Source organism: Cyanistes caeruleus, chromosome 6 (genome assembly GCF_971803275.1).
Source record: "Cyanistes caeruleus chromosome 6, bCyaCae1.hap1.1, whole genome shotgun sequence".
Classification (NCBI taxonomy): domain Eukaryota; kingdom Metazoa; phylum Chordata; class Aves; order Passeriformes; family Paridae; genus Cyanistes; species Cyanistes caeruleus.
In genome coordinates, this window is record NC_141706.1 from 31,618,742 (window position 1) to 31,637,538 (window position 18,797).

The 18,797-nt window shown below is 40.9% G+C and overlaps 1 protein-coding gene across 1 annotated transcript in view; it reads right to left on the minus strand.

The window, feature by feature from the left end:
* LTK (leukocyte receptor tyrosine kinase) overlaps positions 1 to 18,797 on the minus strand; it is a 128,972-nt gene that overhangs the window by 35,072 nt on the left and 75,103 nt on the right. The window contains exons 4-11 of the mRNA XM_086892837.1: positions 18,163 to 18,276; positions 14,163 to 14,318; positions 13,309 to 13,531; positions 6,161 to 6,300; positions 4,261 to 4,398; positions 3,213 to 3,365; positions 2,017 to 2,117; positions 264 to 430 (exon numbers count right to left, since the gene is read on the minus strand). Of these exons, the coding sequence (XP_086748963.1) occupies positions 264 to 430; positions 2,017 to 2,117; positions 3,213 to 3,365; positions 4,261 to 4,398; positions 6,161 to 6,300; positions 13,309 to 13,531; positions 14,163 to 14,318; positions 18,163 to 18,276 (1,192 nt within the window). The remainder of the gene's footprint in view (positions 1 to 263; positions 431 to 2,016; positions 2,118 to 3,212; positions 3,366 to 4,260; positions 4,399 to 6,160; positions 6,301 to 13,308; positions 13,532 to 14,162; positions 14,319 to 18,162; positions 18,277 to 18,797) is intronic.

Genomic DNA, 18,797 nt, shown 5'->3' on the forward strand with positions numbered 1-18,797 from the left:
TTAGTAGAGCTTGCTGTTCCCAAAACCTAAGCGCTGTTTGAGGCTGCATAGAAGTGCAGTCACGTGCAGTGGGCTTGTGGTGAGCTAAGCTGTGCATGTGCACAAAGGTTTGCACTTATGACAGAATACTTCCTGAGCAAGCAGATTCGCTTTAAAACAGCCCTGAAAGAAGGCAGGAATGAAAGTGACACTTCACAATAAAGATAGTAACAATTTACTAAATCTATAGGAACAACCCTGGCTGCTGACAGTGGAGCTCTTACCGGTTCTGAAGCACTGGCATTGGTAAGGTGATGAGAAACCAGTGGTCACTCCAGCTCCCTGCCCTTTCCCACATTGGCAAGGTGATTGGAGCTCCCTTTGTCTCTTCCCTGAGAGAGAAGGAGACTGTACCATTGTAGGTACCAAAAACATGCACTGAAAATTGAATCTGCAACAGAGGAAGAAGAGGAAAAGAATGGTAATCTGTGACAAAAGGGAAAGGTAGTCACTTCTCCCCTCCCTGGGAATTTGAGACACCAAACCTCCGAGTCTAGGTAAAACAATTTGATGACAGAAATCACTAAACCTCCACTCACTGATTGTATTTGACTCATCACCTTTACTAGCACAGAATTTTCTCAAGGAAGACCCAAACTGACCCTCCTGTTGGGCAGCTGTTCTTCAATCACTGATGACAACATCCACAGCCTCTGACAGGAGGTTTCCTTATTATTGCCTCCTCTGAGGAGAGAGCTGTCCCGGCCCAAATACCTTTGAAACAAGGACTGTCTCTAAAGGCAGGAAACCTCAGTCCATCTACCTGCTCCAACTCATAGGCACCACCTGAATTGTAGCACCCCTAAGACAAGTGAACAACAAAATCATCAGGCCAAAGAATGATTTGAAGCAGGACTTGTTCCTCTTTCTTTGGAGTAACCACTTCCAGTTTGCCACAGAGCAAGAGAAAGTTGCCATTTCTACCACTGCTTTGAGTAATTAGCTGCCCTTTATGTTACAGAGGACTCCAGTACCAGCAGGAAAGGCAACACACACGTCCTCTGCAAAGAACAACCACAGAAGTTCCTTAATCCTGCAATGTGGCCTCAAATCCTTGCCCGTGGAGGAGAGAATAGATCCAGATCTCTCGTGGCCTCTACACAATAAACAACAGCTATTGCTTCTCCTCTCCTGCTTTTGTGGACCTACCTCAAATCACATTTTATTTTGTTGTTTATATTGTACCCAGTAAATTTTACCTGGATTTATAAATAAATAAAGATGCCAAAGTTACATTTCTGGCACCTGCACTGTATTTATTTTCCCAGCCCTAATTAAGAAGCATCAAAGCTTTCTTTTTTCCCCTAGCAAGACTGGACTCCAGCTCAAACTTGCAGCTTAATTTTCCTAAGTGTTATGACTCTAATATTACTTAATATATTTAATTCCAGCATCTCAGAGCTGCAAGGCAAGTTGTGTGATTTTATCAAGGCCATTAACCTTTTGAAATTCCTGAAGAATGTGATCAGAAGTTTATTATGTTCATCTATTTCTGGAAAATCTAATGCCTTCTAACTTCACACTCCTGTTCTCAGTGAAACTATCAAGTTTATTAACTCCTGCACAAGTAGTGCAGAATTTATGAAGAAAAGTCTCAGCAGCAGATATACTAAAAGACTCAATGGCCCAGCCAGCCAGCTCCCTTTTCTACAATCCCTGTCTGCCCCATACAATTTAGCTGTTGGTCACCTCCCAGAGGAGTATCTCGTCCTAACTGGTACAGTTGGGCACTCCACAGTGAGTGTCTGATTTGGGGCTTCTGCTTCCACTTGCTGGGGATGTTCCTCACATTTCCTCACATTTCCTCACATTTCCTTTCCAGTTCTGGACGAGTGGGCAGCTGGGCAGTACAGCCAGCTCCTCTGCTTTCCAGTGTTGTGTGGAGTGTGCAGGGGACAGGAGAACAGGCTAATTGTGGAAATAGTGCCTACAGCCTGATGATTTGCTCCACAAAGGTGCTAAGACAGAGTGACACACCTGGTAGTCTTCAGTGGCAAGACTGGCTGGCAAGCTGGTGCTGTAAGCCTTAGCCATAGCGCTTGTCTGAGCACTCTCTGCTCGCAGGTAGAGAAAGTGTCCTGGAAACACAAAAGTGAATCAGAAAAGACAGAGTGGTCTTCTGCTCTTCTGTGTGATCTCTTACAATAATTTAACATCATTAATGTTACTGTAGGTAAGTAAGTATGGGTAGGAGTAAGCAGGGCTTGAGTGCAAATCTATTGGTGAGGTTATAGTAAACACTCTGGTAGAGTTCAGCAGCACAAAAGCCAACATCCCAAACCCTTTCCTGGAATGTGAGTGGATAAACCTCAGATACCACTCAAGACCTTCCCATACAGAAGCACACGCCACTCTACACTCCTAATTCCTACACCATTAGCATCAATGACTCTTGCTGGGACAAACACTGGGCTGGAAGGGTTTATTTGCAGTCTTTGTTTCCAGGGAGAGCTTACACAAGCTCTCAGGAGACAAACAGGACACTTGGACAGAAACCCTTCATTTTGGCAGGGAACTGTGAGGCAAGACTCATGTGTGCTAACACTTCTGACTTTCAGCCTGAACAGGTGAGGGTCTGGCCTCCCCCCTTTCTTATTTAGTAAGTTGACAGTCTGCAGTTCTGGGAATTATTTTATTCTTTTTTTATCGTGATATTTTATGGCACAGAATGTCTATGGTCACTTGGGATATTCTCATATGTGATGCTCTTCCTAACCCACCAGTGGAGTCTGTCAAGGGTCTTCAAAAGATTTATTTTTACAAGCTGCCTAATTCTGTTGGGCAATTTTTACCTAGTGATGCAGCAGTTACGTTGCTGCTGAAGTACTCTGCAACTGCATCCTCATAAGAGGAAGGAGCAGGGAAGAAGTATACATCATATGAGTTTTTAAAGGTCAAGGAGAATCTTTGTCTCTGAGAGTTTTGTGTCAACTTTTTGCAGAACTTGTTTAATATAAAGTTTGGAGGCATGTTCAAAAGGTAATCTTAGGTACATTTGAAGTTGTTATAGATAACAGTTATATCTGTATTTATAGATATCAGTTATATACTGATGTTGAAGTTCATTTGGCAAGGATGCCAAAAATCCTTAACCAATTTAAATAAACTTAAGTTCAAGGCTATTGTGTACATGCACACACAGAGAGTGGGAGAGAGAACAATGGAAAACCTACCACCAGTGGCTTGCAAAGTAGACCCTATAAATGAGTCCTGTTGAATCATTTCAGAAAAGCCCTGAATAGACCAAGGAGATGCTGTAGTTTCATTCAGTGTCCAGCCACACAGACCTTCTTCAAAAGAGCAGTGTGAACCCTCTGGGAGACTGTCTACAATACAGAACAAGAAAAAGTAGGAGAATAGGAGCAACTTGATTATGGAAGAACACAAACAATAACAAAAGTGAAAATCCATTGTGTTTGTCCATGTTACCCAACCTATGCTACACTGTCAAAATAGGTCTCATTTGTTTATTTCCAGAGTTACCATTCAGTCAGAAAGCAAACACTTCGCTTCTGGAAATATTTGAGACTTTTTTGTGCTGTCCTACTCTAAATACTGGGCAAAACTGCAACTCCCATAATCTCAGGAATGGCAAATCACTGCCACCTATTTGTAAAGGTCTTGCTACATATGAAATTGCAGGCATCACAAAGTTTTGTGTCCACTTTAAGGAAGGTAAATGAACAGATTATTTTAAAGCCCCAGCACTGTACTTGGAACAAAGCTGAACATTGTTTCTCAGCACCACACATATTGTTAGGGGATTTATCTGTCCTGATGTGCAAGAACTCTGAACTGGGATCTTGGAAGGGCAGATTTATGACACTGTAGGTAACCAAGAGTGGAAAGATGATGAACACCTTTTCCTGAAGGGAAGGTTGAGATCTTGGGTTCAGAAGGAAATTCTCACCTAGCTGCAGACATGTAAATAAGGTTTTGCCTTTCTCTGAAGTAGCAGTAACTGTGAAAGGAAGGTCATTGAGCTCTTTACTGCAATACTTAAGAAACCAAACCAATTTTAAAAAAATCCATTTTATTCTATATAGGGTGAATTTTCAAAGAGAATCTTGATATCCAATTAACGTAAATGGGCCAAATTAATTCAGGAGGTAAAATACTGAATTAATCTAAAGATGGAATAAATGAAACTCAATTTTTTATTCTAAATTATTTCTTCTAATGGAATGAAGATTCCCACAAAGTGTCATACCACATACTCACCACACCTCACTCCTTCCTCTTCTTTGGTAGGGCAATCACTGACAAACTCACAGATCTGTAGGTGGCTGACACAGCCTCCATGAATGCAGGGTAAGGTTGAGCCTTTGTCATATATGAAAAGATCTTGATTTTCTTTATCTAGTGGGGAAAAGAAAAAAAGAGAACTAAATCCAGAGATAAGATGATAGAATGTGTACGACCCTTCATGAGTTTTAGTTTTCACACGTAGGACCTTGTCCTTTGTACAATAAATCTCTGCTTTTATCATGTAGGTTTCTATCCAGCATGAGATGCCTGGACCAAATTTATTCTCTTTTCTTTCTCATGTGCTGCTTTTGCTGTGTTTGTGCTATCTTTAGATAATTTTGTGGGTTTTTTTAATGAAGGGCCTTGAAGTTTCCTACGGTGATGTGCTCCTCAGTTCTGCACACTCGACTGTGCACCTGCCAGGCAGCTGTGACATGCTGCTGGCACCCTGCTGCTGGAGGCAGGGATACCCACCTATCTCCAGCTCTGATAGACACATTGCTATGCCCTGTTGGGCCTCAAGATGAACCAGCACTTGGGCTGCTGACTCATTTCTGTGCCAGCTTCCAGCTGTGGCATCCAGCCCATGGGGAAGCTGCTTGCCCAGCAAGCTGGCTTGCTCTACATGAATTTTATTCATGCACCCTAACTAGTCCAGTCAGGTCTAGTCTGGGAGCCTTTGACTGACTGCACAGTCACCCATCAGCCAGGCTGAACATGATTTTTAGGTCTGATATTTCCCAAAAGCATGACTCTTAATGCACCCAGCCTGTCCTGTGGATGCATATGTGCCCAGGCCTGTAATGGACCTGCTGCCCTTTAGCAGAGCTCTGCGCAGAAGTTCCACTGGGATTGTTACCACTCTGGAAAAAATGCATAAGTTAGGGAACCAATTGCAGGAGAAAGAGAAAAGAACACTTCTCCAGCTGTCCAAGTAGACACTCTGAAATAGTATTTTTTCATGACACTGTTTTGTGCCAGATACATGCACCAGGTTATTTAGAGACTGAGAGCACAGTGCTTCTGGGTGTATGCATCCCCTCAAAACTCTAGGACAGTCAGAAAAAAGATTACATTAAAAATATAGTATGTTAAATTAAAAGAATAATGGCTACAATTAAATCTCTAATATGATCAAAACCATGCTCACAAGAGTGTTTTCTTTTCACATTACAATCCAAGCTATTTCTACAGAGTCTGCAAAATGGAAACAATAACATTATATTAATTAATGAAATTCAGGAACTGAAGATGATTATGTCCCCAACCTGAAGACTGCCTGTGCTGACAGACTCTTGCACTTCCAAGAAGCCTAAATGACATTAGCAAGGTTCTGCACTGCCACTGAGGATTATTTGCATGACATTCAGAACAGAACTGTAAGCTCCAGGTAAAACTGAGGTATTAGCTGAGCACTCGCTACTTTAGAGAAAAAAAAATGCCTTCAGATTATTTTCATTTTAGATAGAAATTCTCAGCCTGGCAGTAGCAAACAGACCCCATTGGGGGCAGATAAATGTTTCTTTTCTTCATAGATTTGTTAGATAAAACCCAACTATGGAAAAGGTTTTGGTTATACAGGGTAGACTGTTGTTCTTGATTATTTAAGAGAGAAAAATACTAAAAGCTAAAATAATCTAGGTAAAGACATTTTTCATCTTTGTTGTTGGATTCAGCATAAGTCCAGTTGTTTTGGGCTTTTTTCCCACACAAAGATCAAGCAAAGCAAAGCTGAAAAACAGAGAGGATCACTTAAATTAGTTCTATAATTATGAGTTACTCATCTTTCTTCTAAATCCTGTCCCTCATCATCCTCATCCATTTTTCTGAGGACGCATTTGGTTATTCCAAACCCATCTGTGTTGCAGCATACCATGAAAGCAGTTCCTGAGGTGCAAGGAGCCCAGTGCCAGTACTCCAGCCTCCTGTGCTCCACAGTCTGAATACACCAGGGTGACTTTGAACGGTCTTTCTATTCGTCCAATCTGCGCCACCAGGTATTTCCATTTCATCCTAGAGGACAATAGAATGTTATCAGACATACACACAGCACATTGGAATCCATGGGGTCTCTAGCATAAAGATTCTGCGCCGTACCAAAGAGAAGTAATAGTATCAATGTGGGAAATGGGCCAATGAATGCAAAATAGCAAGGTACAAATGGGTGTTAATATAGAACAAGTGTTGTTCAGCCTAGCAAGCTCATATAAGGTTATCTTTGCTGCAGAGCCTATTGCTAATGATGAAGAGATCCAATGATTCCCAGTGATTCCAAAATGGGTCTTAAATTATCACCAGTTTTGGACACGCTATCCCAATATATGCTTTCCACATACATGGAAAATGTGTATTTGCTCTTGAAAGATCAACCAAGCAGCTGCATGAGTCTCTGGAGCTCCTCAAGCCAACACTGACATTGTGTGTTCTGGAAGTAAATGTCTGACCCTGAATGTTTCTTGGTTGTGACAAGAATGAAAACCTTTATCTGTGTGTTGTCTATCTGATTTTCCACCTTACAGTGCACCTGTACAGTGCACCCACAAAGCAAGGGAAAGAAGAGAAGTGCTGTTCTAGGAAATGCAGATTACTTGTGCCATTTACATTTCTCTACAGAGTAAGTGCCATAACCTGCAAATCTAGATTGCAAAAGTTTCTCAATTGTGCAGCACTTGTGGTGGTTTGGAGAAAGACAAAGGACCCCATGAACCCTAATTTCAAAGATGGTTGTCAGACATCAAAAGTTAGAGAGAGGACACCAAAAGGGAATTTTTGAAGCACCTCACTCAAATTGAGCCTGATGGAAGTCAAGGTATCCAGGTGTCATTAAAAAACTACGGCAGAATTCTTAAAAATATTTTTACTTTATTTTTGTTTCCAAAACCTGTTCTTATATCTTATGTTAACAAGACAGCAAAATACAGTTAAATATATGTGCTATTATTTTGTAAATGGATTGGAGCAAGGCTAGTGAGAAAGGAATCCTTGCTCTAAGCTCTTTTCTGAAAATAGTATCAGACAGAGATAATTTTACCCACATTCTATACACTGCTGATGTTACTGGGGCCACTCTGGACAAGTGACTTGAGTCTGTGCCAATGGAGTAATAAGAAGGCAAGGCCACAGTGTTCAGACATGTTGATCAGCTCTGCTCCTAGTACCACTTTTTCATTTAGGAGAAGCCTTCAGCTGCCATGAAGTGATCACATAGCCCTTGTCCTGCACCAGTAACACCTTAGAAGGCAACACCCAGATTACAAACACATCTCTTCCGGACTCAGTATAAAAATCACAGAACTGTATTTGCACCTTACAAAAAAATCCAAAGTAACTTTAATTTCTTTATCAACCTCCTAATTTCTTTATCAACCTCTCTTGCATTCTTCCCTCCACAAACCAATTATATTACTTTGTCTGCATAATATTTTTGCTATCCCTTCTATGGCATCCACCCACCTTTTACTTTCACAATTGTGCACATGCATAAATACCCACAGATACCCTCAACTCATATGAAACTGAGCTCCTCTTAGGAAGGTGACCCTATTTCCTCTATTTCCTGTCCCATTATAACATATTCAGTAGTTTATTATAATTTAATCAATCTTCAGAAAGATACAGCCCTGAATTACAACAGCACCATCTCTGCTTCCCAGCATGGGAGAACAACTGCTTTGCTTTCATTTTGTATTACAGTGCAGCTTCAGGAACATCCAGCACTTATAAATATATCTCATAAATATTCTTACAAATATATCCCCCCCCACCACACTGTGGGACAACATCCAAGACCATCCAGCACTGACCCACAACTGAGTCACTTCTGCTACATGACACAGCTTTGTTCATCACTCCATTGCATCCTGTAGACCACAAGAATGAATGGGCCATAATCAAATTGGTTCAATGAGCCAATAAGGGTAAGGGCAATCTTTAAATCTTTTGAATTTAGCTATTGGGCATACTAGACCTGTCAAGCACTGAGGCATAGTTCTAGTACCTCTACCAAGTTACAACCCACCCTGCAGCTTAGACATCACAGTACTGCCAGTGCTAACACAACACTGAGAGCAGGAACCTGTGGCACACAGCCTCTGATTCACAGCCACCGGTACCTCTAGCAGTAGCAACTAAAGAGCCCCACAGCTGAAAACAATGACAGTTCCTCTGCTGCACCTTAATCCTATATGCTTTATGAGCCAGATACTTTGGAACTTGCTGTTTATAGACTGTATATCAAAATATAACTACTAGTCATCTATGTAAATAAACCAAGCTCTGAAATGCCATGACTTAGGAAGACACACTGTCCATTCTGCCACCTCTGCTGGGAGAGCTGTGGTATCTGGTAGAACAAGGCCACCATCTTAAGCCACTACTTCTGTCAATTGGCAGATCATCTGAGTCAGAGCACTAAGGTCCCGTGAAACATTGCAGTTCTGCACTGAAATATCTCTGGTACTGAAATTTTCTCCATTTATAACTCCTCAGAAGAAGTTGTCTAGCATCCAAAGACTGCAAATATGACAAGTGGCTTCGCATCACATAGAGTGCTTTTGTGTACAAAATCTCTTCATCATCAAGGTATTCCCCTCAGAGAAAGCCTCACCCCCTAGATCCAGCTGCAGCAGGATTTCTAATGCTGTAAATAATCACACCTCCTTTGCTCGGTGTCACCGCTGAAACGGAAGCTAGTCAGAGCCAATGTAATTTCCTTAATGGAATCAGGAACCAAGCTCATTGTTGATCCAGCAGAAGATGGATCATTGCAGCAGACTTCCAGATAAGCCAAGCTTGGCAATAACTTTACTATTGATTTTATGTCAAACCAGATCTCAAGTATTGAGGCAATATTGCTCTTCTCCTAAAAAGAGATGCTAAAATTCATCTGTATGCATGGAAGAACTGTCAGGGTCTGGCATAATTTTGAGAAATTTGCATGGATAGAAAGTTTGGAGTTGCAAGCTATCGAATGCTTAAGGCAAGGGAATTCAAGATTCACCCTGAAAACTTTTAATTCCAAATTTTCTTTTGCAGTGTTCGCTTTGAGTTTTCATTAGCCTCTCAATCTTCTCTGATGAGCAGATGTTTTCCACCCTCTTCTTACCAATCCTTTCTATGATGTGATTTTTCATATCCAACAAATGTAATTGATGATTAGGTTTAGAAAAGATTTTATGTAAAGAATAACCATTTCTTCATTAGAACTGAAAAATGCAATAAAGCAGAACATGAAAGCTGAAACATTTTCTAAATTAGGGGGACCCACTATATTTTTTTTTTGCACAAAGCTGTGTACACTAGATGCTTCTAGACTCAATCAGTGAAGATAAAAAATTAGAAGTTTTGCATTACTTTTATACACACAGGAATTTTTGTCTGCAAGTCCTCACAAACATCCAGTGCTAGCCACTGGGCTTAAATGGAAATAGAGCAAAATACTTACCTACCGCTCCTGCCTTCACCCAACTCTTAGAGGGTTATTCTCTGATACAGTATATTTTTGGGTGCAAGTTCAAGATGGGTGCAAGAGGCACTAACTGAATCATACTCCCACCTTAGTGTTCAAAATTCATAATCTTATATAGCAGCTGGACAGCCTCACCCTTTCTAGATACATTTTTTAATCAAAATGGCTCTGCTCATTGTTGTCAGCACACATTTAGACATTATCTGAGAACACTTACCAGGCTACTGCCTTGTCATCTGTACAGTAGGAGAAGTTAAATAACTTTCATGGATAAAACCAACCACATTAGTAGAATAGAAGTGTCAAAGATGGCAAGTTTTTTCAAGTGTCTCAGAAGATGGTGGAGCATTTTATCACCACCACCCCTCAAAAAAACCCAAAAAGAACTGGGGAAGACACAAAAAACTAAGCAATTAACAGTTTTGTGAGGTTGGCTAACTGAAAACCCATGTGTGTACATGGCCATGAACTTTTCTGTTTTCTGGTCTACCAAGACTGCCATGGCCATTCCAGAATGAAAACAGAAAAAAATCAGCCAGGCTTATTGATTACAGAAAGTGAAAATATTATCCCTGCCTCAAATGATGCTCTTTTATTTTCAATGAAGTGTGAGTACTTAGAGTTGAAAGAAACTAGCTTCTTACTGAAACAGTTTTGGCTGAAAACACTGAAATAACTGTGGTCTACAACAAACACCAGCATGAGAAAACACTCAAAACCGCACAGGACTCAAGAATTTTCAACTGTGGCTGATTCTGGGTCTGTGTGGTAGAGAGTAAAAGGTGGGATAAGCAAAATAGTAAAAACATTAAAGAAAAAAAAGTTAAAAAAAAAAAAAGTGAAAAATATATTAGATGTGACCTGAATGAGCACCATAACCATAACCATAACACTGAGAAAGTAAAAACAGTTTTCTGAGTTAAGTGCCAGACAAAGAAGGCTTGGCCTTGCAAGCAAGGCTACAGGCTCCTGATGTTCGAGCTTACTGACATAATGAGAAATAAAATTTAATATATTTTTTGTTAGTACATAGAACTTCAAACACCTCATTCCCTCAGCAGTTCTCCTTCTAATAGATAACTCAGAATACCCATGATCTATAGGCAGTATTTAAAAATAAGCATTGTGACTTTGTGACTTTTCCCTACTTGTTCAGAGAACATGGTACCAGAAGTCCATCTGTTTCTTTTTTCTTTTGTAAATGCTTATGCATGAAAAAGTGGTGGCAACTTCAGTACTATCAATTTAATGGTAAGTACTACTGGTTAGTGAGGCAAACAAGACAGAAACTTTCTCTTACATGTAACATATATCTAGGGTTCTGGGAACTGTGTAGCTGATGGATCCTGAAGGAGAAAACACCATCAGGAGAATATTTCTAGGTCCAGAAAGAGGAGAGTTCACTGAAGTAGTCTGGTGCAGCTGGAGTTTATGATGAAGTATAGCTTGGTCATGGAATTGAGAGGTGACAAAAGGGACCCTAAGGAGCATTTCCTGGAGTGTCTGATAATCTGAAATAAGTGCCACCTAGCCTTTTTTCTATGTCCAAGTCTCTACTCTGATCTGAAGACAATCCCTTGGTAGTAATTTTCACTGGTTACACTAGGTACTACACATAGGCATCTATCTCAAGGCCATCTGCTCATTGTCCTTCTTGCTCAGCCCTAAATTGTGCAGCAGTGTTTGGTTAAGAAAGAAAAGCTTGCAGAATTCCTACTCCCTGTGGAACCCTGGAACATTTCAGGGTGGTCTCCCCTTAACAAACCATGCTGTGAAAATCTTAATCATGGAGAGAAAGTTCATTTCAGGCTACTTGCCTAGCAAGAAGCAGGTCAATCTCTGAAATAAATTTCTGAAATTTATTTTCTGAAATAAATCTGAAATTTCTATTTATTAGAAATATATTCTGTTCTGCATGCATGGTCAGAATTTTTTTAATTGTACGGAGATTTTAAAGTTTCCTTGTAATGAGGGGGGAAAAGGAAGGGTATGTGATGGTTCCAAACTGTCTCTTTTCTATCCTCCTTTCTATCTTGATTTCAAACAGGACTTGGTCTCCTCCACTATTTAGAATCTAAAGAGTAAACTCTCTAAGCTTACCAGTGTTCCATTTCATTCTGTAAGAAAAAGTAACACCAGTGCCTGTGCCAACTTCCAATAAAGCTAGCTTCATTCTAATAAATCTAAATGCCATCACTTTTAGAAAGATGATAATCTTGACTTCACATAGAATTGTTTTGCAGTGCTCAAATAAGCTGCTAAACAACATCTATGATCCATTCCAGAGACGCTGCAGTGATTACCAGCAAAGCCTGGTCTGACCAGTAAGGTGTAGCAAAAGGGTATTTTATGAGTTTACATAGCAGAATGGAGCTGCAGCTGCAGAGGCCTGACAAATATTTAAAAAGCAGCAAGGGCAGCTTTGAGCAGGCAAAAAAGGATATTAGAAATTAATCCCAGAAAATGCTACAGATTCCCAGTGAAACTGGCAAGAAGATGGGGAAGGAATAGTCAGGAAGGAACTGAGCAACAGCTGAAAATGAGAGAGAGAGAGATCTGACAGGGGAAAAAAAAAAAAAGAAAAAAAGTTTTTTTAGTCAAACTCTGCTATCTTTGGCTGACGGGGACTCTTCACTACAGATCTCCATGGCAGCCTAGGGAGTGCCAAAGAATTCAAAGAAAACAAGAACTGGGATCTATTGCTTAAGCTCTCCCTGGGAGTCAGTCAGGTGATGGAAATAAAAAACTGTTATGTGTCTGACCCAGGTTCTTACAAGTTGGACTGCAGCAAAGGAAAAACAAGCACATGGAAAATGGCAAAATTAGACAACACGTGGACTTTTCTCTTTCTTTTCCTGTTGTGATTTGTTCCCTTTACCCATTTCTCTTCCTTACTACATTCTGCTACACACAGGAATGAAAAAGTAAAATGTTGGCAGGATCAAAGGGAATACAGATTGTCCTGTTGTTAAAAGAAGATTGTTACACCTTCTTTTGTTCTTTTTCACCTCTTCTTACCTCAGTTCTTTCCCTCCCTGAGCTCTACAAATGGAGCAGAAGTGGGTGCTCCTCAACCTACTAGAAAGGAGGAAATTATTAAAGATTTAATGATTAATGATTAAAACCCCACCTCAAATGGGGTTATTATTAACCCATTCTCAAAATGAGAACTGTGACCCTAGGAGCATCGACAGGACCCACTGAATCCATAGAGATTTCAGTCATGTTACCAAGGCAGTTTTTGGACTGAATGCATTTTACAGCTGTAGTCCTAGAATCAGTGAAAAAATTAATCACTCTTCACCCTTCTAAACATGAGGGAGGAAGAGTGAGATCTAAACCAGTGTGTTCTTTGCAAGGAGGACACACAAAACCTGTCTGCTACAGGCATTCTGTCAAGGGGCTCTGTGCTTCAGTCCTGAGAGTCACACCTTCATTTTCTGCTGTAATAGCAGCAATGATCCCAAGAAGGCAAAAGACAAAACAGCAGCCTGGAGGAACTCCACTCTACATTGCAATTCAAAGGTTTAACAGTTGAAAATTGATTGTCTTACCTGGAATTCTCCTCATGGCCAGCTCTCAGAGAAGTTATTGTATTTTTGTCTGTCTCCACGTATTTAATTTCAACTGTGAATCTCTGGAGGAGAGGAACAGCATCCTGTGAACATATGGCCAGTTCCAGAAAGCAAGAATCCAAACTCCCAGGTAGGATGGGGCTTTGCAGGCTGAACTCACATCTATCTGGGAGTCTACTGGTGCTCAGGAGGAAAATGTCCCCTGTGAAGAGAAAAAAAAACCACAACAAAACAAGAGACACACGGCACAGATGGAAGAGAGATAATAAGAGGAAAATGGATAAGGAGTTCAAAGAAAGGAGTCATGAGAATAAAGGAAGAACTACGCACAAAACCAAAAAAAAAAAAAAAAAAAAGAAAAGGAGAGAGAGAATAAAGCAAAATATAAGGGTTTAAGTAAAGAAGTTATAGAAGAAACGAGAAGAGAAGAAACCAAAAAAAGCATGAAGACATGTCCAACAAAACAAAAGCCAAAGACTTTGCCAGTCAGACAGCAGACAAGTGGAGCCAGCTCTGGCTTGTATAGGATTGAGATTCCTAAGAAAAATCCAGTCTCTGTAAGTAAAAGTAGCTTATCCCAAATTGGGGAGATAGAAAATGAGTATATAAGGGGGCCAGCTGTTTAGAGGGTACCTCCATAGACAGCCAAGGCAGCTCACATGAATTACACCGTTCCTACTGGCTCCTGGGCACTGGCTGTGCCTTTGGGAGCTCTGCACCAGAGCCAGCACATGGTGGAACTTTCAGTGGCAAGGGCCTGAGGCTGACTCCTGCTGCAGCCGGAGCTGGGTGAAAGCAGGTGTCCATCCGAGGGCAACCGGAGCTCTGCCTACCTTCAACATCTTTGCAGGAGGAACTGTTTTCCAGAAGCATCTGCTGCCTCTCCTGGGCTGCCAGGACACCAATGGAAGATAACACCCAGTCTGGTTTCCCAGAAGCGTCTGTGGACGTCACCCATGAACAGCTTGAGCCCATGACACAGGAGACTTCTGTTGTGAGAAACCAAAGGTTTGGTGAGGCCTGTCCCAGCTCCAGTGGCACATGAGTGACCAAATGCACAGTGTATGGGGGCTGTATCTCCCAAGAAATGGAAGACTCAAAGAGAAAATAGAAACTTTGTCTTGGGCAATAACAACAGAATCTCTCCCAGAGCAGGTCAAGAAACACGTAAGAATGAAAAACTAACCTGCAAAATCTTGGCAGAATGTAAGTCAAATTCCTCCCACTGGTATCAACAATGAATTTATGCCATTGGAAGGTCTAGATCACAAGTACTCAAAGTCCCAAATGAGAATACCCATAACATCAGCAAGGATATTGAAACTGTATGGATTTAGCATTTTTGACAGAAAGAACTGATACTCTAAGGGAAAACGTCTCTTAGCAATAGAAAGATCTTGACAGGGTCTCGAGCAAAATAGGTGAGCAATGCAAGATTTACTTCATTTTTATTTTTATCTTTTTTAAACAGTTTTGCTTGCCTCTAGCAGGATGGATAAGAATGCCTTCTTAACAAACTCCAGAGTCTGCTTGCAGTATTAAAAACACTAGATCATCTTGGCCAGAATTTTTCATAATCAGCATATTATAAACCAGACAAGAAGTAATTCACTGTTCTCTCATCAATCTAATATAAACTCCCTGAAGGGATGTTAGCTGCACAAAAGTCTCCCACACAGAGTAGAGCTGAATAGAGCTGATATTAATTTGCATGATATTTATTTTCAGTAGTAATAATAATATTACAGTAATAACTGGAGTGTCCCGAGGCCAAGTAAGAAATATTAAGAGACTAAACATTCGTATTTAGGATCCTGATGTTCAGAAGGTATTCAAACCTTGCAGACATGAATGACATGAAGTTATCCCTTTGGTAGCCCTATTCCTGTGGAGAACAGGTAGGAAGGAGAGAACTAAGGTCAGAGATATAACAAGGAAGTGTGGCTGCACAAGTGGGGCAAAAATAAAAAAACATAAGAGCCTCCAGAAGATTACCTAAACTTTCAACTAAGCTTTCAGAAAAAGAAGAAATGGAAGCATCTTTTGAGCACAACAGCAAAAGCAGACAAATTTTCTTCTTAGTGAAGTTAATGCTAGCTTCATTTTTATAAAACAGCATCCAGTGAGCAGAGGTAAGAGAAGCACAGATGTTACAGAGCTCCACATAACTTTGGGTTGGCACAGGCTGCGGTCTCCCACCCAAACACTTCTCCTCCATTCCTTTGGACACTCCCCAGCTCTTTCTGGCCTGCTCATACTGGAGCTTGCTGCCTCTCTCAAACTGACACCTGGGCCAACCATCCAAATTTCTTCTTAGCCCAATTCACCAAATGCATACAGCTTAGGAAAGACCTGGGCAGTGTTCAGTCCATCATTTTTACATGGAAGCCACAAGCAGACAAACTGGCAAATTGTGTACATGTGTGTGTACACAATGCCAGACTCAGCAGCACACAGGAATGAGGACACCAGCCAGACTCCTGGCTCTCTTGGATCTAGGGAAAAATGTATGTGCACAGCTCCAGGCTATGGTTTGATGAGCCAGTAAAACAACTTTGGGGATCTCAATTGCTCAGGAACCCCATAGCTGTCAGACAAAGCAGAGTCCTGATCCAGACCTGCTGTGCTGTTTCAAATTTACTGAGGTTTGACAGGTTAACTCAGTATCCACAGACTTATTGTCAGTAGAAGTAATATTTTTATCAGATAATTTTTTAGTTGGTCATAAAACCCAGAAAGCAATTTCTCTCAAAAAAGCATAACAGTGAAAGAGACCAAAGTGAAAGCTCAGGAGAGAAAAAATTCCTTTTTCAACTAGACAGTTGCATGAAACTGTTGTTTATGACAAAATCATTTCATTAAACATTACTAATACCTCAGCTGTATCAATACAGACTTAATCCTTTGAGTATGTCTCACGGGACAGGGCGGTTCACAGCTGAGATAGGTGAACACAATTTTCCCCTTGAAAAGCACCTAATTCCCAACTCTCTGAGCTTTATAAGGCCTGTCTGACATGGCCTGAGGGAGAAGAAATTTGAATACCTGGAAGAGTCTGGAACAGATCAGGAAAGCTTTTGACAGTAAAAAAAAAAAGACTCATTTCTCTAGGAAGAGATCACATGCATCACATTGTGATGGAAAGACTGGTCAAAAATAAGCAGGTTTTAGAACAAACCCCAGAGTAAAAGAGCTGGGTACACTCGTGGTCACAGTGAAAGAGAGCACTGAAAGGTGAAACCTCTAGTGCCACTATGTAACATCTCACAGGTGTTCCATATCCAGCTTTGCTTAAGAACTTAGAGAACCTAAAGTATAAGTCAGCAAAAAAGGAAAAACATGACAAATTAAAATAAGAAAAAAGGTATAATAGAGAAACAGGTCTGTATTACTACAATTAGCAAAGGACACATTTTAAGATATTACAAAAATGCTCCAAAGAATGTTGGATTTTAAAATGCTCATGGACAGTCCAGAGTCTGTCAGAAAGGACTTTAAAGAATTTAGATACCATCTGGAAGATCCTACTATAAGGAATATTCCTCTGGCAAGGCTATTGTTACACCTGGAAGGAATGTGTGACTTTTCTAACACCCAGATGCCTTTTTTCATTGTTTAACATCTTCATTAACAACCTGAGCAAGGAGACAGAATGCACCCTCAGCAAGTTCCCCCAGGTCACAAAAGGGAGGAGCGGCTGACACACCCCAGGGCTGTGCTGCCATGCAGAGCAGCCCCGACAGGCTGGGATTGGGCTGACAGGGAGCCCTTGAAGGAAAAGCCAGGTCCTGCATCTCAAGGGGTATAACCCCCTGCACCAGCACCTGCTGGCTGGCTGGAAAGCAGCCCAGGAGAAGGACTTTGGGAGCAAGGTGAACAAGCAGCTCTCTGTCAGCAAGCAGTGCACCCTTACTACAAAGGCAGCCAGCAGCTTTCTGGGCAGCATTAGGAAGGGCTTTGCCAGTAGATGAGGAGAGGTGATCCTTCCTCTCAGCACTGGTGAGACCACAGCTGGGGTACTGTGCTCAGCTCCGGGCTCCCTAATGCAAGAGATGTACAGACCTAGAGGAACCAGCTCAGCACAGGTCCACAAAGATGACAGGGACTGGAGCATCTTCCATCAGAGGAGAGGCTGGCACAGCTGGCACTGCTCAGTCTGTAGAAGAGTACGGTCAGAGGGATTTTATCACCGTGTATGAGCACTTTGGTGAGAGGGAGTGAAGAGGAAGCTAGGCATTCCCAGTAGTGTCCACTGACAGGACAAGAGGCAGGCAACACATGTTAAAAAACCTAACCACTCGCTTGGTTTCCACAATGCCTTGAAAATAAAATTCCACCTGGAAAAAAAGCTTAATTCAGTATCAAAAAAGATAGTTTGTTCTATAGTAGTTGGAAAGCAGTTCCATTAATTAGCTTTTATTTCAAGGACTCTCAACCCCAAATCTGGTAGATTTCAGTGTACTGATGGAAAGGATTTTATTTTTCCTTCCTTTTTCTTTCTCTTCCTTTTTCCTGATGTGTTGGGGTTTTTTGATTTGGTTTGTTTGTTTTGTTTTGTTTTTTATTGAGGAGGGAGGCAATAAGTTTCTTTTGTGGTGTGTTGTCTGGGGTTTGCTCTCTATCTTTTGGATTTTGGCTTTTTTGTTTCTGTTTAATACAGAAATAAGGAATTCCCTTAAGTTTACACTGGCCTTTCTGAGTCATTGCTCTAGTTCCAGTCAGAAACAGTGCCACAGCTTTCTGGTAAGAGGTGCTTGTGACTGCCAGCATCTATCTTACCCCTAGATTCTGAGGGAGAAATAAGGAGGATGTAAGGAAGAGGACTTATGGTACCTGTTTTAGAAGGCTGATGCAATGAAACCATCCTATTTTTAATCAGGGAGAGCTTCTGAGTTGGATTTGGTGAAGAAGAGTTTTCTCCATGTGACCCAGAGCAGGAGACAAGAGCTATAACAAAATAAAAAGAAGAAGAGATGTGTTTGATGGTGCTATACAAAACTCTGTTCCTATTTAATAAAGTGTGAGCATATAACAAAGCCCTGCTGCATCACTCTCACCTTCATTGCAATGCATCATTGCACCCTGACATCTCCAGAACAATTCATACTAACAGCTATTTTATTTGTTTAACATGTGCCTGTGAAAATACTCAAGTCCCAAATTAAGCATGCGGTAGTTTATATCTAAGATTATCCCTGGTCTTTTCTAGAAGTCATAAACAAGTTGGCAAAAACAAACATATTTGTTGTTAGAAGGTGTTCACAGCAAGATGCAAAATGAATTGCTTTCAAACCTCGGCTATTTGAGTTCAGCAATATAAAAATGTCAAATTATGTCAGAGGGGACAGGAATCTTATTCACATGAATTGCAGTTGAGACAAGGATGTACAGACATGCCATTGATAACATCTAAGGTATTTTTAGCAGAACTAATTTGAACAATAATATTACAAAAACTTGCATCAGTA